This window comes from Dipodomys merriami, unplaced genomic scaffold (assembly GCF_024711535.1).
Source record: "Dipodomys merriami isolate MVZ:Mamm:240054 unplaced genomic scaffold, mDipMer1.0.p SCAF_22, whole genome shotgun sequence".
NCBI lineage: Eukaryota > Metazoa > Chordata > Mammalia > Rodentia > Heteromyidae > Dipodomys > Dipodomys merriami.
Genome location: NW_027203604.1, coordinates 17,098,178 through 17,121,988, shown reverse-complemented (window position 1 = coordinate 17,121,988; position 23,811 = coordinate 17,098,178). Strand labels below are relative to the sequence as shown.

The 23,811-nt window shown below is 50.2% G+C and overlaps 1 protein-coding gene across 4 annotated transcripts in view; it reads left to right on the top strand.

Annotated features, from left to right (window-relative positions):
- Nucleotides 1–23,811, top strand: part of Tnrc18 (trinucleotide repeat containing 18) — an 85,619-nt gene that overhangs the window by 2,176 nt on the left and 59,632 nt on the right. For 3 of the 4 annotated variants that reach the window (XM_070033475.1, XM_070033476.1, XM_070033474.1), the window contains exon 2: nt 301–702. In XM_070033475.1, the coding sequence (XP_069889576.1) occupies nt 516–702 (187 nt within the window). In that variant the 5' untranslated portion in view covers nt 301–515. Of the gene's footprint in view, nt 1–300; nt 703–21,081; nt 21,128–23,811 lie in introns of those variants that run through there. The other variant, XM_070033477.1, reaches the window with a different exon arrangement.

The following is a 23,811-nucleotide window of genomic DNA, read 5'->3' as shown; positions in this document are numbered from 1 at the left end:
AGGCCGTGTTGGAGCTCGGCGCGCACCTGTCACTTCCCCAAATCGAGTCCTGGGGAGCTGTGAATCCTCTGGAAGGAAGGAAAACGTAGATTTTTAAAGGGAGGGGGCACAAGAGAAAGAACTTAACACTAAAGTGGGTCTAACTCCCGAATTTGTTTCTGGACACCCCCGATCGGCCGCCCGACTCCGAAGGGCGCAAGGCGACTTTATCGAACTTAATTTTTTTCCCTCCTCCCCCCCCTTTTCTCCCTTTTCTCTCCTCTCTCCGTTGTTCCGTGGCTCATCTACTTCTCCGCCAAGACGCCGAGTGCGCCTCGCACAGCTCCGCCCGGCCGCCCGGAGAGGCCCTTCCGCCGCCGGCCGTGCGCCCGGGGCCGCGGGCCGCCGCCATGCACGCCGCGGAGCCCCCGCCACCCGAGGACTCCGGGACTACGTGGAAGCCGAACTTTTAGTTTCCAGTGATCGAGGCCCGCGGGCCAGGCGGGGGGAGGCTGGCCGCCGCTCTCCCGCGGAGCATGGATGGCCGAGACTTCGGACCCCAGCGGTCCGTGCACGGCCCCCCGCCTCCGCTGTTGTCCGGCTTGGCCATGGACGGTCACCGCGTGGGCGCGGCCACCGCCGGACGTTTGCCCGCGTCGGGTCTGCCGGGCCCGCTGCCGCCCGGGAAGTACATGGCCGGCCTTAACCTTCACCCGCACCCGGGTAAGTGCGCCGCGACGGAGCGCGCGGGCGGCCGGGGAGCCCAGGCCCCGGAGACCGTCGCGCCCGAGTCTGGGGGCAGCTCGGTGACCCCCGTCCCCCGGTCTGTCGGTAGGGAACGGGTGGGCTCAGCTCCCTGGGCAGGAAACCCTTATCCCCGGGGTTCAGAGCAGAGGCCGGTCCCGAGGCCCCAACGGCTGCCGGCCCGGATCTTCTGGTTCTTCCCAAATGTCTGCGGCGGCGATCAGAGCCCGCCCCGGAGGCGATCCGTGTCCGCCGGCCCCTGGTGGTGTGAGCCTGGGGTTTGCAAAATCGGGGCGAGAAGCGATCACGCCGGGTCCCCTACGCCCGCTCCCCGTGCGCCTCCCGCTCCCCTAACTCCCATCATTTTCTTGGCATATGGGTTTTTTTCCCCTGTGCCGCTGGGGCTTTGGGTTCCGTGTCCAGCTCCGTCTCCACCCGCGCTCAGCAGGGTCCCTGGCCCCGGTCGGGGAAGCGGTTAACCCAGTTCTAGGCCTCTTCCCCGGTAGGAGGGCGGTGATCCCGGCTTGGGGAACTCTGGTTCTCTTAAGGCTGAACGAGGGCGCACAGTGCTGCGGAGGGGTCCTTGAATCCCGGCCGGCGCTTGGAGCAGATGATGGGCCGGGTCCTAGTGGCCTTGGGGGACACCCGGGGAGGTGGCCAGGAACGCGTGGCGGTTGCCTCTGGTTCCTGGAAGGGCCGCGGAGTGGAGAACGCAGCTGGCCGGGCCCAGCGGGGCTGCAGCAGCCGAATGGACACGAGAGAGCCGGGTGACCCGGCCCTGGCGATGGTGTGTAGTGGGGGGGGGGTCCTCAACCCTTTCTCCCCAGGTGCTCCTGGCTTCTGAGCCAGACGGTCAGATGAAAGGGAGGAAAAGGAAAAGAAATCCACCTTTCCGTTTAAGTCGCAGTCTGGGGTGTTTGTGATTTCTTGGGGGAGATCCTTGTCCTTGTCCTTGGAGCTTTGGAAAGAATCCTCAGCCCCAGCACCCGGCCCGGCCACGCTGGCTGATTTTGCTTCTCTCTTGGATTTTTCTGCTGTAACTTTTCAGGAACCCAAGTCCGGGACTCGGTGGGACAAAGGGCCTTTGTGAGGCGCCGGGGGAGGGGCACGGAGGTGCCCGCGGCTCTGGGGAGTTGGGCTGTTCCGGGGCTGCCGCCGCCGAGCCCCGGGCCTCGGGATTCCTCCTTAAGTGGCCCCATGTTGGCCCAGGGCGGGGGCATTAGGGACCCTTGAGGCAGGACTTGAAGGCTGCCCTGGGGTACCAAGGCCATCTGGGGCTCCCCCCTTGGGCACCCTCCGAGGCTGCACTGATGGGTGTGTGTTCGCATGGCTTTTGGGCTCGCCGGGTTAGTTGGTGCTGCCTGGGGTGGTGGCAGGGGCGCCCCACGCCCTAGGAATCTGATCTTGGCTGTCCTTGGCCGGCTGGGCCTTGCTGCCCGCCTGTAGGGGCTGTGGCCCTGCTGTGCCTGGCTCAGACGTGCAAGCACTCATCAGTGTCTTGTGCAGTGGGAGCTTGGTCAGGCAGACCTCGACTCACGCCGGGTGGCTGGGTGTTAGGGCTTAGGGTTAAGCAAGTCCCCATTGGAGGTCTAGGAGAGTCCTCTATGGCAGTCCTCCGATTTCACACACCCGCTCTGCCCCCACTTCTGCCCTTTCATAGCTGATATTGTAGAGGAAATGGCGGGAAAGCTGCCACACAGCCCGGTGAGGCCTTCTTACCCAGGAGTGAAGAGTGGGTCCCGGTGCTGCTCCCCCCCCCCTCCCTTTTATCTTCCCCAACTCCACCTCCAGCCTGGCCTGGAGCTGTGGACCCTAGGCCAAGGCCCAGAGCCACGCCCAAGACAATCCTGTTAACTGCTAGCTGGGGCTGAGCCCGGAATTTACTGATTGTCAGGGAGGATTAGAGATTCCTCAACCTAAATCCTCCCCCCCTCCTTTTTCTTTGTGGGGTACAGGTGCTTTCTCTTTCCCACCTCTTATCCCCCTCTTCTCTCTGTAGCTGTCTTGCTTGTGTTATCAGCTTGATCTTTGTTTACTTTTGCACAACAAGCTCAGAGAGGTTGAGCTATTTGCCCTAGTCACACAGCAAGAAGGGGGTGTTACCTTTGGGTGGCTGGGTCCCCTGGCATGTTTGGTGGTTATGGCCGGGCTACATAGGTTGGCCGAGGGGAGCTGCCCTGTGAGCCCTTTGAACGAGGGGGTACTGCATGGGGAGAATGGGGGTTTGAGGGAGTTCTGCTGTGAGTGAGGGTTTTCTGGGAGAGGTGGTTTTCGGTGTTGTGGGTGTGGCTTTGGTTTTTTTTTTTTTTTTTTTTTGGAAAAAAGATAGGAATCAAGAATGAGTGTGGAGCCTAGTAGGTGTCTCACGCCTGTAATCCTAGTTCCTCCGGAGGCTGAGCTCTGACGATGTTCAAAGCCAGGCTGGGCAGGAAAAAGCCCAGCAGACTCTTTTGTCTCCAGTGAACTACCAGAAAGCCGTAAGTGAAGCTGTGGTTCAAGAGATGGAGCGCTAGCTTTGAGCAAAATGAAAAAAAAAACTAAAGGACAGCACCTAGGTACCCTGAGTTAAAGCCTCAGTATAAGCACAAAATATGGGAGTAGGGATGCTGGTTGAACACAAAGATGTTTTTTTTCTTTTTTATACCCTTGAGTGAAAGGAACTAGTGACCAGCTAGCAACTGATTCTGCTAGACTCCAGCCACTGGTCTGCCCAGGCTGAGGTTGGCAGTCCTCTTGCCTTGCATTTAAAGAGTTCTTAGGATTTTGTACTTGGGTCTTTATCCTCCCAGCCCCCACAGCCGGGGCCCAGGATGGGTAGGTCTGTACTTTGGCCTGGCCACTAGACAATTTGGGACCAAGGGGCTTTTTTCCCCTCCCTTTCCTGCCTCTCTCCCAGAAGATCCTTCTGGAATCCAGCCTGTCAGCCCACTGGGATTGATTTAGAAAGATTAATCAGTGAGGACTGAGATAAGGGAGGTTTGCCGGAATTTTCCTTCTTCGGTTAGCCGCAATCTGGGAATGGAGATTCTGCAATCTCAGAAAGACCTTTTCTTCTGCCATCTCTTGGTTCTTTGCTTACTAGCTCACTTCTTCCTTCCTTTCTTCCTTGTTCATTTACTTAGCAAATAATTTCTGAGTACTTCCTGGGAGCCAGAAACCACTCCAGGATCTGGAGGTTCAGCCTTGAACCAAAGGGACCAGTCTTTGCTCTTTGGGGCTCAGTGGTATGTGTGTGCGTGCGTGTGTGTGTGTGTGTGTGTGTGTGTGTGTGTGTGTGTTTGGGAAGTGGGGGGGAACTCAGGCGATCAGGCATATAAATCAGCCAAGGGAAAAATTTCTAAACTGGGACCCAGGCCACAAAGGGAGTGAAATGCTTTGGGTTGGGTCTGGTCTGGCTGGAGGGGGCGGGGGCAGTGAGAGGCATTGGGGGTCAAAGGGCTTGACCTGAGAGGAGCTTTTGTGTATGTGTGAAGAGCCATCTCGGTGACAGAACGCAGAGGTTGGTGTGTCGGAGGGATGCAGGGCGGATCCTGCCTGTCCCCCAGGGCCAATAATGAGGTCTTGGAATTTTAAACAGTGAGGAACTGGAGGAACATTTTTACCGAACTGGCCTGAATTCTTTTTCTTTTTTGTGCCTGTATTGGGGTATAGACTCATTTCTTAGAGGCACTGTCTCTTGGCTCCCCCCTGCCCCCCACCCGCTTAGCTCCACTTCAGGCTTTTTGCTACTTTATTGTACATAAGGGTCTCACAGACTTTCTAGCCCTGGCTGGCTTTGAACCACGATCCTCAGATCTCAGTAGCTGGGATTTCAGGTGTGAGCTACCAGCCCCAGTCTGGTCTGAATTCTTTTTTGTTTGCTTTTTTTTTCTTGACAGTCCTGGCGCTAGAATTCTAGGGCCTGGGCACTGTCCGTAAGCCTGTTTTGCTCAAGGCTAGCACTCTACCACTTGAGTCACAGTGCCATTTCCAGCATTTTCTGTGTATGTGGTACTGAGGAATTGAACCTTGGGGCTTCATGCATGCTAGACAAGCACTCTACCACTAAGCCACATCCCCAGCCCACACCTGAATTCTTTAAAAAAAAAACAAAAGCCTGTCAGTGGCTTACTCCTGTAATCCTAGCTACTTACGAGGTTGAGATCTGAGGATCGTAGTTCAAAGCCAGCCCGGGCAGGAAAGTCTGTGAGGCTCTTTATCTCCAATTAACCATCAGAAAACAGGAAGTGGTGCTGTGGCTCAAGTGGTAGAGTATTTGCCTTGAGCTGAAGAGCTCAGGGACAGCACCCAGGCCCATAATTCAAGCCCCACAACGGACTTAAAAAAAAAAAAAAGTCATAGCTAAAGGCCACATACTGCTTGATACTGGAATTGGGGATAAGAAAGAAACTGTTTCAAAGGTCTTGGGGCAATTGTGGAAATCAGGGAGTAGACTGGAGATTAGCCCTTAGCATTGTTGATAGTATATTCCACAAAGTCATACAGGTATGATTATGTAAGATGCTGGTTTTTTTCTAGACAATTTCTTGAGCTGTTGCCTGGGTCTAGTGAGATTACAGGTGTGAGCCACCATGCCTGCCTTGTTTGCTGAGATTGGGGGGGGGTCTCTCTATAATTTTTTTTTTCTTTTTGCTCAGGCTGGTCTCCAAATCATACTCCTTCAGCTCTCTGCCTCCCAAGTAACTGGAATTATAGGTGTGAGCTGCTATGCCAGTCCCTTCCTTGTTTCCCCAGGAAGAATGTTGAAACAGTTCCTGGTAAGGGAATTTTCCTTTGGGGAAAGATCTGGCAAGGAGGAATAAAAGAGTATCAACAATTTAGATCATCAATTTGTATGTGTATGAGAGACCAGCTACACTTTAGATAATACCATGTAGCACTGAAAGAAAATCGTTCACTGCAATCTGGGCCTGGTGAGAATCACATGCTAGTAGATCATTGTGTTATATGTGTCAGATTTTGCTGTAGATTTGAAATTACTCCAAAATAACCCTTATAATAAGCTCATACCAGCCCGGTGCTGGTGGCTCACGCCTATCATTCTAGTTACTCAGGAGGCTGAGATCTGAGGATCACGGTTCAAAGCCAGCTCGGGCAGGAAAGTTCATGAAAAATCAGAAGTGGCACTGTGGCTCAAGTGGTAGAGCCCTAGCTTTGAGCTGAAGAGCTGAGGGACAGTGTCCAGGCCCAAAGTTCAAGCCCCACAACCCACCAAAAAAAAAAAAAAAAGCTCATATCTGTAATGGCCGCTGCTCCAGGAGGCTGAGATCTGAGGACTAGTTTAAAGCCAGCCTAGGCAGGAAACACTCTTTTATCTCCAGTTAACCAGCAAAAAGCTTGGTGCATCATCAGCTCTAACCTGCAATCCCAGGATTAAAATCAGCTCCACCCCCAGGCCTTAGAGGCCGTGGACTTTTCAATCTCTATCCTCCCTTTCCTGGGCATATTGGCTAGGTGAGCCTGAGTTTTCAAATCTCTTTAGGTGTGTTAGGTGGATGCTGTAGTACTTTTCAGGTGGTAGAATGAGCCAGAACAAGCAAGCAGAAGCCAGGTGCGGAGTTCCTCTTGTCCTTTGCAGTTCAGCAAAAGTGATTGCTGCAATAATTGAGATCATTACTCCCTGACTCACACTCCCTAGGGCAGGTCCAGACCTCCTCCAGGGGCCTGTGGAATTCCTTTTCTTCCCCTGGCAGGGATTTAGGGTCCTTAGATACAAGTGGCCCAATCTGATCTTTCATTCATTCGTTATTCATTCACTTGTTCACTCATTGATTTTTGCTGCTACGGGGACTTAAACTCAGGACCTGAGCACTGTCTCTTGAGTGTTTTTGCTCTGGGTGAGTGCTCTACCCACTTCAGCCATAACTACTTATGGCTTTTTGCTGGTGCATTGGAGATAAAGAATCTCATGGAGGGGCTGGGAAGGTGGCTCAGTGGTAGAGCGCTTGCCTTGCATGCTCGAGGCCCTGGGTTCGATTCCTCAGCACCACATAAGCAAAAAGAAAAAAGCCGGAAAGTGGCGCTATGGCTCAAGTGGTAGAGCGCTAGCCTTGAGCTGAAGAGCTGAGGGACAGCGCCCAGGCCCAGAGTTCAGGCCCCACGACCGGACCCAAAAAAAAAAAAAAAAAAGAATCTCATGGATTTTCCTGCCCAGGCTGGTTTCAAACTGCAATCCTCAGATCTCAGCCTCCTGAGGAGCCAGGATTATAGACACCAACAACCAACTCCTGATTGACTTTTTTTTTTTTTTGGGTCCAGTCGTGGGGCCTGAACTCTGGGCCTGGGCGCTGTCCCTCCGCTCTTCAGCTCAAGGCTAGCGCTCTACCACTTGAGCCACAGCGCCACTTCCGGCTTTTTTCTTTTTGCTTATGTGGTGCTGAGGAATCGAATCCGGGGCCTCATGCATGCAAGGCAAGTGCTCTACCACTGAGCCACCTTCCCAGCCCCCTGATTGACTTTTTAGAACTATTATTTGGGAATATGTAGCATATAGTTAAGTTTTACTCTTCAAGAGTAACACTTTTGTGGTTAATTGGAGATAAGAGTCGCAAGGACTTTTCTTTCTGGGCTGGCTTTGAACCTTGAGCCTCAGATCTCAGCCTCCTGAGTAGTAGCTAGGATTACAGGCATGAGCCACCAGTACCTGGCTGAACATGTAATTTTTTTATGGAGCATGAGGATTTGGCATAGATACCTGGAGTCTGAATTCAACTCCTTTTTATTCAGCTGAGATACTTTGTCTCTTGGTACCTTGATTTTCTTACCTTTGATTTTCTTACCATGGAATTGGAGGATGAAAGTATTTAGAAGTGTTATCTGGTATGTAATAAGCACTTAATAAATTCTTCTTATGATGATTCTTGTTGTTTGACCTCCCCCTTCCATTGTGTTTGGTCCTGTTTTATTATTACGGCTTTATAAACATTGTTCTCAATATTGAGCCAATAAAATAAACTGTAATAAAATTAACTTTTTTAGATTTCCTGGAGTGATGAATTGCCTTTCTCTCCTCTCCTCCCTGGAGGGAGGGGTGAAGGATAGTACTGGGGTTTGAATTCGGGACCCTAAGTTTTCTAGGTAGGTGCTCTACCACTTGAGCCACACTCTAGCCCTTCTTGCTTTAGTTAATGTTTTTGCCAGTCCTGGGACTTGAACTCAGAGCATGGGCACTGTCTTGAGCTTCTTTTTGATTGCTAGCACTACCACTTGAGCCACAGCACCACTTCCAGCTTTTTCTGTGTATGTGGTACTGAGGAATTGAACCCAGGGCTTCATACGTATTAGGCAAGCACTCTACCACTAGGCTATATTCCCAGCCCTGCTTTTTTTTTTCAGAGAAGGTCCTAAGATATTTTGCTCAGGGTCATCCTCCTATCTCAGTCTTCCTGCTTGTCTGGCCTCTGCAGTGGTTAGAATTATAAGCCTGCACTACCATACCTGGTCGTCGTCCCTTCCCCCCCCCTCCCCCCCACCTTTGGCAGTACTGGGATTTGAACTCATGTTTGCTAGACAGGTATTCTATTTCTGTGTCATGCCTCCTCTAGCCTCTTTGGTAGGATTTTTTTCCCCCCCTAAAGGGATAAGGATTTCTGGCTTCTAGTATCCTGGTATGTTTTCTTCTTTGGTGTCTACCTCTTTCTTTTCCAGAAGATACCCTTCCTGGAATTTTCCATTTTCTTTGTCCTGGTCCACTTGCCTGCTTCTCGGGCTTGTTGTAGAGTCTCATCATACTTCAGACTCTTTCTTTCTTTTCTTTTTTTTTTTTTTTTTTGGGTCCGGTCGTAGGGCTTGAACTCTGGGCCTGGGCGCTGTCCCTCAGCTCTTCAGCTCAATGCTAGCGCTCTACCACTTGAGCCACAACGCCACTTCCAGCTTTTTTTTTTTTCTGCTTATGTGGTGCTGAGGAATCAAACCCAGGGCTTTAAGCTTGCAAGGCGAGCACTCTACCACTGAGCCAACTTCCCAGCCCCACTTCAGACTCTTTCTACACCTCCTTGTTTCCTGTTTTTACTTCCTTGTTTCCAAGAGCAGATTCCGTTGAAGCTTTCTCAGAAAGGGAGGGAAAAGCACCGATCCAGTGAGGAATGGTATGTTATTATGCTGATGATTACCTGGTCCTGCAGCTTGAACTCAGGGCCTGGGCGCTGTCTCAGAGCTATTTTGCTCAAGGCTAGCATTGTACCCCTTAAGCCACTGCTCCACTTTGGCTTTATGTGGTTTAACTGAAGATAAAAGTCTCACAGACTTTCTAACTACAGTCCACAGATCTCAGTCTCTTGAATAGCTAGGATTACAGGCATGAGCCACCAGTGCCCAGCCTGATGGTGCCAGTTTTCTTTCCCTTCCTTCTGTCCCTCCCTCTCTCCCGAGTCTCCTTGTGTTGCCCAGGCTGGCTTTGAACTTCGATCCCCTTGCCTTAGCCACCTGAGGGCTAGGATTGCAGGCATGCACCACCATAGGAAGCTCCATTTCAGTCTTGATCTTTGTATTCTATGAGCAATTTTCCCCTATCCTTTTTCAAATGTTTAACAGCATTTTAGAGTCAAGATTGAAATTCCCGTGCCTGGGCCATCACTCCTGAGCTCCGTGGCTGGGACCTTTTCCTGAGTTGTCTTCCCTTTACTACAATGGCTGGTAGTAGCTGCACCTCACTGCTCAGGAGGAGGAGCTGAGTTGTTTCTGCTCTGGTTCTCTTTGTATCAGGGTTGGTTTGAAGTTGTCAGGGGGAGCCTCTCCCTGTGGTGATTTTATAGTTATGTTTGCTGTACTGCCATTCCTGACCTCTCCCATCCTGGGACTGGTCTTTCAGCCTCAGGTTCTGTTCTATTACTGTTGTCATGATGATGATGATGATGATGATGATGATGATGATGATGATGATGATGTAGATGATGTACTGATACCCTGGGGCATAAAGTCTGGGCCTGGACGCTGTCCCTGAGCTCTTCAGCTCAAGGCCAGCACTGAACCATTTGAGCTACAGTGCCACTTCCGGTTTTCTGGTTTTTAACTGGAGATAAGAGTCTCACAGATTTCCCTGCCCAGGCTGGCTTTGAACCTTGATCTTCAGATCTCAGCCCCCTGAGTAGCTAGGATTACAGGTGTGACTGACACCCGGCTTTTTTTTTTTTTTGCTCCAGGCTGATGCTCTACCATTTGAGCCACAGCTCCACTTGGAGAATTTTGGTGGTTACTTGGAGATAAGAGTCTTACCAGCCAGGTGCAGGTGAGACTTCTAGCTACTCAGGAGTCTGAGATCTGAGGATCACGGTTCAAAGCCAGCTTGGGCAGACTCTTTTTTTTTTTTTTTTTTTGGCTCGTTGTGGGGCTTGAACTCTGGGTTTGAGCACTGTCCCTGTGCTTTTCAGCTCGAGGTGAGTGTTCCACTATTTGAACCACAGCACCACTTCTGATTTTCTAGTGGTTTACTAGAGATAAGAGTCTCAAAAAAAAAAAAAGTCGCCGGGCGCCGGTGGCTCACGCCTGTAATCCTAGCTACTCAGGAGGCTGAGATCTGAGGATCGTGGTTCAAAGCCAGCCCGGGCAGGAGAGACCATGAGACTCCTATCTCCAATAAACCACCAGAAAACCGGAAGTGGCGCTGTAGCTCAAGTGGTAGAGCGCTCGCCTTGAGCTGAAGAGCTGAGGGACAGCACCCAGGCCCAGAGTTCAAGCCCCACAACCGCCAAAAAAAAAAAAAAAAAAAAGTCTCACAGACTTTCCTGCTCAGGCTGGGTTTGAACGGTGATCCTCAGATCTCGCCTCCTAAGTAGCTAGGATTACAGGCTCAAAAACCAAAAGTGGCACTGTAGCTCTGGTAGAGTGCTAGCTTTGAGCTAGAGAGAATTCAGGGATAGTGCCCAGGCCCTGAGTTCAAGCCCCACAACTGGCAGAAAAAAAAGGGACTCACTGATTTGTTTGCCATGGCTGGCTTCTAACTGTGATCTTCATATCTGTCTCCTGAGTAGCTAGGCGTGGGAACCAGTATCCAGCTTACTATTTATTTTATTTTATTTTATTTTATTTTTGTCGTGTGGCTTAAATTCTGGGCTTGGGCGCTGTCCCTCAGCTCTTCAGCTCAAGGCAAGCACTTTACCACTTGAGCCACAGCATCATTTTCGGTTTTCTGGTAGTTTATTGGAGATATGAATCTCATAGACTTTCCTTCCTGGGCTGACTTCGAATCATGTTCCTCAGATCTCAACCTCCTTAGTAGCTAGGATTTCAGGTGTGGCAGCTACTGGTTGGTGCCCTGCACCGGTTTGTATTTTACAATTTCCTTCCTGTGGTTTTGGCTATTCTGTAGTACCTATATGAGATATAGAGGATCACCTGCAATGGTATCAGAAATTCTCTTCCTGGGGCTGGGAAGGTGGCTCAGTGGTAGAGCGCTTGCCTTGCATGCCTGAGGCCCTGGGTTTGATTCTTCAGCACCACATAAGCAAAAAGAAAAAAGCCGGAAGTGGCGCTGTGGCTCAAGTGGTAGAGTGCTAGCCTTGAGCTGAAGAGCTGAGGGACAGCGCCCAGGCCCAGAGTTCAGGCCCCACGACTGGACCCCCCCTCCAAAAAAAAAAATTCTCTTTCCTTCTCTCCTCCCCTTTTCTCGCCCCCTTTTCTCTCCTCCATTACCCCCTTTTTAAAGCAAAGTATGGAGCCTATGGTTGGCCTCTTAACTCCTGCTCCTCCCACCCCAACCTGATGGTATTATAGTCATATACCACCATACCTGTCTCCTAGGAGCTTTTACAGTCTAGGTATGTGTGTCAACCCCCCTCCCTTCTTCCCCCTCTGTGTGTGTGTGTGTGTGTGTGTGTGTGTGTGTGTGTGTGTGTGTGTGTGTGTGTGTGTGTGTGTGTGTGTGTGTGTGTGTGTGTGTGTGTGTGTGTGTGTGTGTGTGTGTGCTGGGGGGGCGTGTACTCAAGGCCTGGGTTCCATCGTCTGAGATTCTTTTGCTCAAAGCTAGCACTCCACCACTTAAGCCACAGCTCGCTCTCCAGCTGTTTTATTTATTTATTTATTTTTAATTTACTGGAGATAAGAGTCTCAGGGTTTCCTGCCCAGGCTGGCTTTGAACCTCCTCAGATCTCAGCCTCCTGAGCAGCTAGGATCACAGATGTAAGCGACCCACACTTGGCTCAGCTTTGGTTTTTGTGCTTGGGATTAAAGCCAGTGCTTGGTGTACACACACCACCTCTGAACTACATCCCTTGCTCTCTGCCTTCCCTCCCTTGAAGCCTCTTTCTGTAGCTACTCAGGAGGCTAGATCAGAGGAGCATGGTTCAAAGCCAGCCCAGCCCAGCGCCCAGGCCCTATGTTCAAGTCCTGGTATTGGCACCCCTCCAGAAAAAAAATACTTTAAAAAGGTGTCACTGAGATCTGATGTGGTGTATCACCCTTGTAATCCTAACTGGGAAGAAAGAGGTTCGGTGGGAGAATTGGTGTTCAAGGCTGGCACTGGGCAAAAATGCGAGACCTTAGCTGAAAAATAATAAGGATTGCAAAAGGACTGGCAGCAGGCTCAAGATGTGGCGCTGCCCAGTGGGAGGCCCTGAACACAGTGCCCCGCCCACTCCCAATGAAAACAAACTACAAAAGAAGTAGGCTCAGCTCTCGCCCTGGAGCTTTTTGCCAATGAAAGAACTTCCTGGAACATGTATATCTATAAAAAGATATTTTGTTTTGTTTTTGAGACAATGTGAGTGTCTGTCTGTGTGTCTGTCTGTGTGTCTGTCTGTCTCAGATTTGCTTATCCTCAGCTAGGACTGGGATTACAGTCATGTGCTACCCAGCCGGGCCTTTGATACTCTTTTTGACCTTGTATATCTCACCCGCAAGAATCCTCCATGAGGGCTGGGAAGGTGGCTCAGTGGTTGAGCGCTTGCCTTGCATGCATGAGGCCCTGGGTTCGATTCCTCAGCACCACATAAGCAAAAAGAATAAAAGCCGGAAGTGGCGCTGTGGCTCAAGTGGTAGAGCGCTAGCCTTGAGCTGAAGAGCTGAGGGACAGCGCCCAGGCCCAGAGTTCAGGCCCCACGACCGGAAAAATAACAACAAAAAAAAAACGAAATAAAAAAAAAAAAGAATCCTCCATGAGTTCAAGCCTCATACTCAAACCCTCCATGGCTTGTAGGAATACTGCATTATTGTGTGAGTTCAGTTAGTAGTTTTGGGGCTGGGGCCTGCTTAGCATGCATGAAGTCCTGGGTTCAGTTCCCAGCATGCTAATAATGAAAAAAAAAACCAAAACCCAACCCCCCCCCCACAAACCCATCAAAATAACAAAAAGAATCCTGCTCGATTCTCCAGAGCCTCAGCAATGACCTTCCTTCCTTCCTTCCTTCCTTCTCTCTCTCCTTCTTTTCTTTTTCTTCCTTTCTTTCTTCCTTCCTTCCTTTCTTTCTTTCTTTCTTTCTTTCTTTCTTTCTTTCTTTCTTTCTTTCTTTCTTTTTCTTTCTTTCTTTCTTTCTGGTTTGTGGGGCTTAAACTTGGGGCCTGGGCACCATGCCTGAGCTCTTTTGTTCAAGACTAGCATTCCACCACTTTGAGCCATAGCTCCACTCTGGTTTTCTGGTGGTTCATTGAAGATAAGAGTCTCATGGACTTTCCTGTCCAGGCTGGCTTTGAATCCTCAGATCTCAGCCTCCTGAGTAGCTAGGATTACAGACATTGAAGAGCCAGAAACCAGCACCGTGCTGGTTTGTTTCCTGATTCCTACTTTCAACCTTAAGGTGTACTTTTTAACAACTCCTCCCCCTGCCCAGCTGCACACATCTTGTCCATCCATATTTTTTTGTTTCTAAATTTAGGTGGTTCTCTTTGTATCTCTTGTTCTCTCTCCTCGTGGAACCACATGACTATTATTTCCATAGGGTCCCTCCCCCACCCCAAGGCCAGCACTGCCACTTGAGCCACAGCTCTTCTGACTTTTTGCTGGTTCATTGGAGACAAGTCTCTTGGATTTGCCTGTCCAGAGCTGACTTCAAACTGCCATCCTCAGATCTCAGCCTCCTGAGTAGCTAGAATTACAGGCATGAGCCTCCAGGTGCCTGGCTCAAGATTTCTAAGTGGAAAACTTAGCTTTGGTTTCTGGTTTGACGTTTAGGGACCTGGCCCAGTTTTCCCTCCAACCATCCCTTCCTACCTCCCTTTTTCTTCTGTCTGTGTCTGTCTTCTGGCTTTTCCCTACCTCAACTTCAATCAATGGGAGAATCCTGTGTAATTGCTTTAGAGCCTGGGGCCCCGGGGTCCCAGGGGCCTTGGCTGTGTCTCTCCTCCCCCTTCCCCCTGTTTTGGGATTCTTTTTACTTAAATCTTAGCACCTACTTGGTGGGGCCCCTGTCTGCTTGGAGCAAGACAAAGGTTCTTCCCACTGGGGGCCCAGATTTGGCCTCTGCTGTGGACTGGAAGGTGGCTTCTGTTGGGAATGTTGGGAGCTTTGCTCCTAAGCTGGTCTGAGTGACAGCTCACCTGGGGGAAATGAACACTGGAGGGAGAGACTGAGGCTGGGGCCTGTCCCCTGGTGGTCCCCTGCTGGGCCTGCCTGGGACCTGGGAGGCTAATGCCTTGTCCCTCTATGGCCTCCAGCAGCTGCTGGTCTCCAGGAAACCCAGTCTTGTGCTTTGTCACCTTGAGAAGTCTCACAAGGGGCAAGGCACCAGACATACCTTTTTTCCCTCCCTCCCTCCCTCCTCCCTCCCTCCCTCCCTGCATCCCTCCCTCCCTGCATCCCTGCATCCCTGCCTTCCTGCCTCCCTTCCTCCTTTCCTCCCTCCTTTCCTTGTGTGCCAGTCCTGGGGCTTGAACTCATGGCCTGGGTGCTATCCCTGAGCTTTTTTGCTCAAGGCTGGTGCTCTACCACTTGAGCCAGAGAGCTCCACTTTTTGGTGGCTCATTGGAGATAAAAGTCTCATGGAAAGCCGGGCGCTGGTGGCTCATGCCTGTAATCCTAGCTACTCAGGAGGCTGAGATCTGAGGATCGCGGTTCAAAGCCAGCCCGGGCAGGAGAGACCGTGAGACTCCTATCTCCAATAAACCACCAGAAAAAACCGGAAGTGGTGCTGTAGCTCAAGTGGTAGAGCGCTTGTCTTGAGCTGAAGAGCTGAGGGACAGCGCCCAGGCCCAGAGTTCAAGCCCCACGACCGACAAAAAAAAAAAAAAGTCTCATGGACTTTTCTGCTTGGGCTGGCTTTGAACCATAATTCTCAGATGTCAGCCTCCTCAGCACTGGGATTACGGATGGGAGCGGCCACCACAACTAACTAGCTAATCACCTGTCATTTGATCAGTGTGTGTGTGTGTGTGTGTGTGTGTGTGTGTGTGTGTGTGTGTGTGTGTTCATAGTGTGTGTGATCAGTTGTGGGGTTTGAACTCTGGGCCTGGGCACTGTCCCTCAGCTCTTCAGCTCAAGGCTAGTGCTCTATCACTTGAGCCACAGCGCCACTTCTGAGTTTCTGGTGGTTTATTGGAGAGTTTCACAGCTTTTCCTGCCCGGGCTGGCTTTGAACTTTGATCCTCAGATCTGAGCCTTGTGAGTAGCTAGGATTATGGGTGTGAGCCACCAACACCCAGCTGGAGGTGTTTTCTGCTTGTTAATATTAACTGGCACAAAGATTCATGTTTTTTTTTTTTTGCTGGGCCTTGTGTTAATAGGGGTTCTAGACAGACATACAGCCCAGGCCTTGAAAAGATTTGTGATCTTCCTTTTGATGGGTATTTATAGAAATTTCCATATGATGTCTTCTTGCCAGGGCCCCATAGTTCAGAACAGCCCTAGATTCTACCATGTTCCCATATCCCAGATGTACTGTCCCCTTCTTTCCAGCCATTTATATTTTCCATCTTTTCTTTTTAACCAATATCGATAGATATATTGTAGCTTTAATTCATATTTCCTCCAATGGTTTCAGAAGCTGAATATCTTGTTTCAAATTTATTAACTATTTGTGACCCTCATTTGCCTATTTTTTATTGAGTTGTCTTTCTTATTGATTCATAAGAGCTCTTTGCATATTGTGGTTACAGCCCTTCATTGGGGATGCATGTGAGTATAGATCTTCCATGAGATAGGTTTCTTTTCTTTCTTTCTTTCTTTCTTTCTTTCTTTCTTTCTTTCTTTCTTTCTTTCTTTCTTTCTTCCTTCCTTCCTTCCTTCCTTCCTTCCTTCCTTCCTTCCTTTCTGTCTGTCTGTCCTGGGTCCTGAATTCTGGGCCTGGGCGCTGTCCCTCAGCTCTTCAGTTCAAGGCCAGCGCTCTACCACTTGAGCCACAGCGCCACTTCTGTTTGTTTTCTGTTTATGTGGTGCTGAGGAATCGAACCCAGGCCTTATGCATGCAAGGAAAGCGCTCTACCACTGAGCCACCTTCCCAGTCCAATAGGTTTCTCTTCTGTCACCTGACGGTGTCATTTGATGACTAGGATTTCCTAAGTCTGAAGTAATCCATCCTATCAGTCTTAACTTTATGGCTAAGTGTTCCTTTCTGTTGAGTTAAGCGATCTTTATTAGCCCTCAGGTCATGAAAAATATTTGCCAGTGTGTTTTTCTCCATTCAGTGTGTTCATTCTTTCTTTTCCTTCCTTCCTTCCTTTTTTTTTTTTGGGTCCGGTTGTGGGACTGAACTCTGGGCCTGGGCGCTGTCCCTCAGCTCTTCAGCTCAAGGCTAGCGCTCTACCACTTGAGCCACAGCGCCACTTCCAGCTTTTTTCTTTTTGCTTATGTGGTGCTGAGGAATCTAACCCAGGGCCTCAGGCATGCAAGGCAAGCGCTCTACCACTGAGCCACCTTCCCAGCCCCCTTCCTTCCTTTCTTTTCTCCTCTTCCGCCTCCTCCTCCTCCTTTTTTGTCTTATATATTTAGATCTACCCTCCACGTGTATTTCTTCAGTATTTTCACATTTTGTCTTTAATTTGTTTTTAAATTAACACTTAAAAATTAGACATGTTTCTGTGGTGTCCATGTCTGTGTATGGTGTGAGGTAAGGGTCAGAATTCCTGGCTTTTTTCTCTTGTGCTTATCTGAGCAGCATTGATGGTCAAGGCCACTCTTCCTCTGCTGGAACATCTGGGGTTCTGTCTCTATACCACCTGGGCCCTTGTGCCTGACCCACACATCGTGTACCAGTGTCCTCTCATAGACTTTTCTGCCTGGGCTGGCCTTGAACTTTGATCCTCTAGTTCTCAGTCTCCCAAGTACTAGGATTACCGGCCCGAGCCCCAGCTTCTTGCTTGCCTAGGCTCTCCTGGACACTTCTCACTTCTTCTACTTTGAGACAGAATCTTACTACGCTGTGCAGGCTGGCCTCCAAATTGAGTCCTCCTGCCTCTGCCTCCTGGGTCCTGGAGCTTGCACCACCACATCTGTTTAGTGGTATAGGTTAAAAAGAGTCAGAGCCTTGTTTTCCTAATATGTTAGAAGGGACAGATCCCCCTCCCTGAGTTGAGTAGCTTGGAGAGCCCCTGAAACGAAGCTTTTATCACATCCCACTCCAGCCTCAAGACCTTTGGTCCCTAGGCTGTCCATCCTTGCCCTCCTGCCTTCATTTCTACATGCTAACTGAGAAGTTGGAGCTGGGAGGCAAAGCATTTGTCTAACATGGATAAGGTCCTGGGTTCAGTCCCCAAGGACCAAAGAAGAAAAGACAAAATAAAAACAGTTAAACCCAAACAAAAGTTGGGAAGTTACTGAGAGAAGGAGTGGGGGCACTTGGGATAGAGGAGCACACCACAGTACAGCAGCAGCCCTGTTGAGATGTGGCCCATTTTCTGTTTTATAAGCAGAGTTTTATTGAAACAAAGGAGCGAGGCTGGAGGTATGGCCCAAGGCAGCACCCAATAGCTGCGCTCCTTGTCACACTTTCAAGAGTGAAGGGGGCGTGGTTGGTAAACAGGAAATAGGGCCTGTCCACAGCTCTAACCATGTTAAGTAGTGACTGGGGAAACCTTGGCGGGGAGGGTCTGAGAAGGGTGGGTTGCAACTTAAAATAACCTGAATGGCCTCATTCTTTCCGTTGGTTATTCCTATGTGAAAGAATGCAGGAATGTGCAGAAGAGACTGCACTGATTCCTTTCCTGTGTAGAGAGGGAAGGTGATTTGCCAGCGGATATGTGTGTGTGCAAAGGCCCTGGGGTATAGCCTATGGCACAGTGCCTTGAGCCCTTGCTGTTTTATTGATACCTCCCTTCCTCTCCTACCACTTTCAGGTACCCCTGTAACCCATGGGGGTGCATTACAAACACCCCCCTCCCCCAGATGTCAGAGACCTCACAATATGAAATGCTAATCTATGGTTTTCCCTGTATATTTATATCTATGATTGTGAATCAGGCATGAACTAGACAAGAGCAGTACTGCTAATAAAACAATAATTATGGGGGCTGGGAATGTGGCTTAATGGTAGAGTGCTTGCCTAGCATGCATGAAGCCCTGGGTTCAATTCCTCAGTCCACATAAACAGAAAAAGTCAGAAGTAGTGCTGTGGCTTAAGTGGTAGAGTGCTAGCCTTGAGCACAGAGAGGCTCAGGGACAGAGCCCAGGCCCTGACTTTAAGCCCCAGGACTAGCAAAAACAAAAACTAAAAACCCACAATAATTATAATAATGAATGGAAGTAAACCTTAAGTGAATATGCTTTCTCTTAAAATATATGGGTATGGTGGTACACATCTGTATTCTAAAACTTGGGAGGCAGAGACAGGAGAATCTTTCATTCAAGGTCAGTCTGGGCTGTGTTAGGAGAACCTGTTTCACTAATAAACAATAACAACACAAAGCACGTAAGATTCCCTGTCCAAAATAATCAACAAAACAGCCAGGGAGGAGGTTTGGCTCAAGTGATAGAGCGCCAGCTATGAGCAAGCAAGCCAAGTAAGTGGAAGGCCTGGAGTTCAAACCTTAGTATTAGCCAAAAAAGAAAAGGGAAAAAAAACAGATGTATTTTTTTCTTTTTGTGCCAGTTATTAGGATTTGAACTCAGGAACTTGCATTTTCCCACTTGAGCCACAGCTCCACTTCCAGAATTTTTTTTTTTTTTTGGCCAGTCCTGGGGCTTGAACTCAGGGCCTGACCACTGTCCCTGAGCTGCTTTTGCTCAAGGCTAGCATTTTACCACTTGAGCCAAAGTGCCATTTCCGGCTTTTACTGTTTATGTGGTACTGAGGAATCGAACCCAGGGCTTTGTGCATGCTAGGCAAGCACTCTATCCCTAAGCCACATTCCCAGCCCCTGTCATGGGTCCTTGAAAATAAGCTCCTTAGGAATTAAAGAGAGTAATGTGTACAGTCTGGACCTGTCTGGGCCCAGGGGACAGGGTTGGGGATGAGTTACTTCCTGGCCAGGATGGGGACAGAATTTCCTCATACTCCTTGAATGGCATGTAATTGAAAACAGCATGCGTTTATTTCTGGAATTTTCCATCTAATTCTTGGGGGACTGTGTGCCTAGACAGCCCTGAGGGAGGGGGGGGCTTATGTCTGGGTGAGGGGGAGGGGAGGGGGAGGGAAGTATCCTGTCTGGGTTTCAGGTCCAGCCTCCAGGCCTCTGCTTTGTGTTTCTGGTTTGTAAAAGTAGAGGGGGGGGGGGGGAGGGCATGACTAAGTCTTTCCTCTGATAGGCGGGGATTACATGAGCTGTTGATATGTGTGCTTGGCACCCCGCCTGGCATAAGTAAAAGGACTTAAGGAAGTTCTTTAGTGTTTCTTCCTCCCTCCCCCTGCCTAGTCTTGGAGCTTAAACTCAGGGCCTGGGTGCTGTCCCTCAGCTTCTTTTGCTTGAGGCTAGTACATACTACCATTTGAGCCACAACATCAGGTCCAGCTTTTTCTAGGTAGTTTGTTGGAGATAAGAAACTCATGGATTGGGCTGGGAAGGTGGCTCAGTGGTAGAGCGCTTGCCTTGCATGCCTGAGGCCCTGCGTTCGTTTCCTCAGCACCACATAAGCAAAAAGAAAAATGCCGGAGGTGGCGCTGTGGCTCAAGTGGTAGAGTGCTAGCCTTGAGCTGAAAAGCTGAGGGACAGCGCCCAGGCCCAGGGTTCAGGCCTCACGACTGGACCCCCCCCCCAAAAAAAAAAAAAAAAGAAACTCATGGGTTTTCCTGCCTGGGCTGGCTTTGAGCCATGATCCTCAGATTTCCACCTCCTGAGTTGCTAGGATTACAGGCGTGAGCTACCAACTCTCTGCTTCATGTTTCTATTAAGGTTATTTAATGTTTGTGCAAGAAGATGTCTAAGGGGTGTACATCCTGTCTCTGAATGGGTGCCTCATTTGTCTCCACTGCAGAGACCTTTATTTATTTGTTCATGTGTGTTTTTTATGTGTTTGCTTTTCATGTCAGTGCAAGGGCTTGAACTCAGGATCTGGGTGTTTTCCCTTAGTGTCTTTACTCAAGGCTGGCACTCTACCACTTCAGCCATAGCAATATTTGTGGCTTTTTGCTGGTAAAATGGAGATAAGAGGCTTGCAGACTTTCCCTGTCCAGTCTGGCTTCAAACTCATCTCTCAGCCTCCTGAGTAGCTAGGATGCCAGATGTGAGCTACTGCCTCCCAACGTGTGTTTTTGGTTTTAATAGTGTTTGTGGCTCCTGAGAGGTCAGGTGGGACCGTGATTGGCTGAGGCCTCCAGTAGAGGAAGATCCCAGCTGGAGAGCTTTGGGAGAGATGCTGCTGAGCCTCAGTCCCTGCCCCCTCCCTGCTTTTCTCAGCGGCCACTGCTTGGTCACAGGGGTGGGTGTGAGCAGTGGGTAAGATCCCCAGCTTTGTTCTGTGACCCTGTGAGGCAGGGTCAGGCCCTAGACAGGAGATGGAGCGGCAACCAAAAGCACCAAGCTGATAGGTCTGTGTTTTCTAGCTGCCATTTCTCAGGAACCATTGGTGGCTGCTTGGGCCCTTGGGCCAGGGCGGGGAAAAGACTTGGGGTGCCAGTTCCAAGGGCTGAGGGGGGCAGGGTGCTGGCTGATTTATAGCTGACTGTTGGTGAGGCCATAAATTTCTATAAACCGTCAATGTTCTCATGGTGGTGGCAGAAAGTGTGGGTGGGGGCGGGGAGACATGTATTCTCCCCCAGTGCCCCCCTAAACCTGGCTGCTCCAGTATCCTCGCCCAGGCCTGGTGATATGGAGCCCCTGCCCTGGTGGCGGGTAGGAGCCGTTGGTAGCATCCGGCCCCGATGCCCTGCCGACTTGGGGTGCTTCTGGGGACGTTCCACAAGCCGGGGCAGGGCCAGGGTTGGCCCTGGGCTTCCGCGGCCCCAGCAGGATGTCACGTAAGGCGTTGCGAAAAGCCCTGGTCGCCTGCTTCCGGAGCCTTCCACCGCCACAGCCAGGGCGGCAGGGCCGGGGACCCTGCTGTCCCCTCCTGGGCCGCATGGATGGACTGACCAGGCCCCAAGGCCCGAGGGGTCAGCAATGGAGTCCGGTGAGGGGCCCGGCTGGGAGGGGTGGGGGGAGGCGCGGGCTGGGATGATTGACATGTGGCCAGGGCGGTTCCCCACGGCTGGGGCTTTGGTCTGAGGGACCCAGGTGGAAGCCCTGCCTCGGGTAACTGCAGTTTCCCCCTGGGGACCCCCCAAAGGGCTTGGAGGGGGCCAGATGTGGTTGGAACCCCGGGCACCTGTGAGATGGGCCAGCAGACACACCCTAGAGGCCTTGGCTTCTGGAGACACAGAGATGAGAGAGGGGTCTGTGAGCCCTGTGGGCTGGACTGGGGTCCCCTGTCCCCCTACGATGCATGTGGATCCCTGCAAAGTCGCTTCATTTCTCCATGCCATGGTGAGCTTCTCTGAGGGCCTGCAGGGTGTGAACGAGACCATCCTCTGGGCTGGCCCAGGCTGGTACCTGCTGGGTGCTGTGCCCAGCTCTGGGTTGGGGACTGGGCTCATTGGGACTAAGTGCCAACCATCATTTTTATTTATTTGCTTATTCATTTATTTTTATTTGCTTGCTTTTGTGCTGGGTGCCCATCCTGGGGCTTGAACTTGGGGCCTGGGCACTATCTCTGAGCTCTTTCTTTCTTTCTTTCTTTCTTTCTTTCTTTCTTTCTTTTTTTTTTTTTTTTTGCTCAAGGCTTGAGCCACAGCTTTCTCGGTGGTTAATTGGAGAAAGTCTCATGGACTTTCCTATCTGCCTGGCTTTGAACCATGATCCTCAGATCTTAGATTCCTGAATAACTGGGTTTACAGCTGGAGCCACTGGTGCCTGGCTGAACCATTATGTTTATTTTTCTGTCTTTTTTATTGTTAAATGTCAATTCCCAAATGAAGTTGTGTGTGTGTCATGAGTGCACACACACACACACCCACCCATGCACATATGTTGGAGTTTGAATTCAGGGTCATACACCACACACACACACACACACACACACACACACCCATACCCATGCACATATGCTGGAGTTTGAATTCAGGGTCATACACCACACACACACACACACACACACACACCCATGCACATATGCTGGAGTTTGAATTCAGGGTCATACACCACACACACACACACACACACACACACACACACACACACACACACACACATGCACATATGCTGGAGTTTGAATTCAGGGTCATACACCACACACACACACACACACACACACCCATGCACATATGCTGGAGTTTGAATTCAGGGTCATACACCACACACACACACACACACACACACACACACACACACACATGCACATATGCTGGAGTTTGAATTCAGGGTCATACACCACACACACACACACACACACACACACACCCATGCACATATGCTGGAGTTTGAATTCAGGGTCATACACACCGCACGCACGCACGCACGCACATATGCTAGAGTTTGAATTCAGGGTCATACACTCCTGGCTGGCACTCAATCACTTGAGCCATACCTGCAGTACTTATTTGGACTTTTTTTTTTTGTCAGTCATATGGCTTGAACTCTTGGCCTGGATGCTGTCCCTGAGCTCTTCAGCTCAAGGCTAATGCTCTACCACTTGAGCCACAGCACCACTTCCAGTTTTCTAGTGGTTAATTGGAGCTAAGAGTCTCATGAACTTTCCTGCCCCGGCTAGCTTTGAATGGCCATTCTCAGATCTGAGCTACTCCTGAGTAGCTAGGATTACAGGCATGAGCCACCAGCACCCAGCTAGTTTGGACTTTTTTTTGTCGGTCATGGGGCCTGAACTCTGGGCCTGGGTGCTGTCCCTCAGCCCTTCAGCTCAAGGCTAGCGCTCTAGCCACAGCGCCACTTCTGGCTTTTTTTGTCCTTATGTAGTGCTGAGGAATCGAACCCAGGACCTCATTCATGCAAAGCAAGCACTCTACCACTGAGCCACCTTCCCAGCTCTAGTTTGGACTTTTATTTTTTTATTATTTTGTCATAACAAAGGTAACTACAGAGGGGTTACAATTAAGTCAGGTAATGAGTACATTTCTTTTTGACAATGTCATTTTTGCCTGGAGCTCTCCCTCAGTTCCCTCCCCCCCCATTCTTTCACATAAGTTGTAAAGTTCATTTTCTACATAGTGTCCAGCGTGTGCCACTGCTACATGTATTCACCCTTGTCCCTTCGTTTCTGTGCCTCTCCTTATACTTCTAAAGACAGATAAAAGAACAAACAAGACAAAAGAGAAAGCAAACAGCAACAAATTATAAAAACTCCCGTTTCCAATTCCTGGCTTTTTGGAGACAGTTTTTGCTACATGCCTGGGCTGTCCTTAAATTTAGGATCCTCCTTCCTTAGCCACCCGAGTGCTGGGATTACAGGCAGGTGCCACCGTGCCCCGCAAAAGGAGGCAGATAAGCATTTTGAGACCCCGTAAAGAAAGCCTTTTGCCCCAGAGCTCCCCAGCCTCTCTCTGGCCTCTGACCCCTCCCCCCTCCCCCCCGGTTTGCCTAGGGTTCCTCTTGGTGGGGTAGAGCAGGAGTGAATATTTGGAGCCTAGGGTAGGGCGAGACCCTGGGCGGCATCCTGTTATTCATGTTTCTGGCCAAGTCAGGTGTGTGGCAAGCTTGGGCAAGGTGTCCTTCATAAAGGACATCGTTATGGCTCGGGCATTCTTGGATATGCAATGAGTAGCTGTTCCCACCCCCGGCTATGGTCTCTGGCTCTTCCCAGCT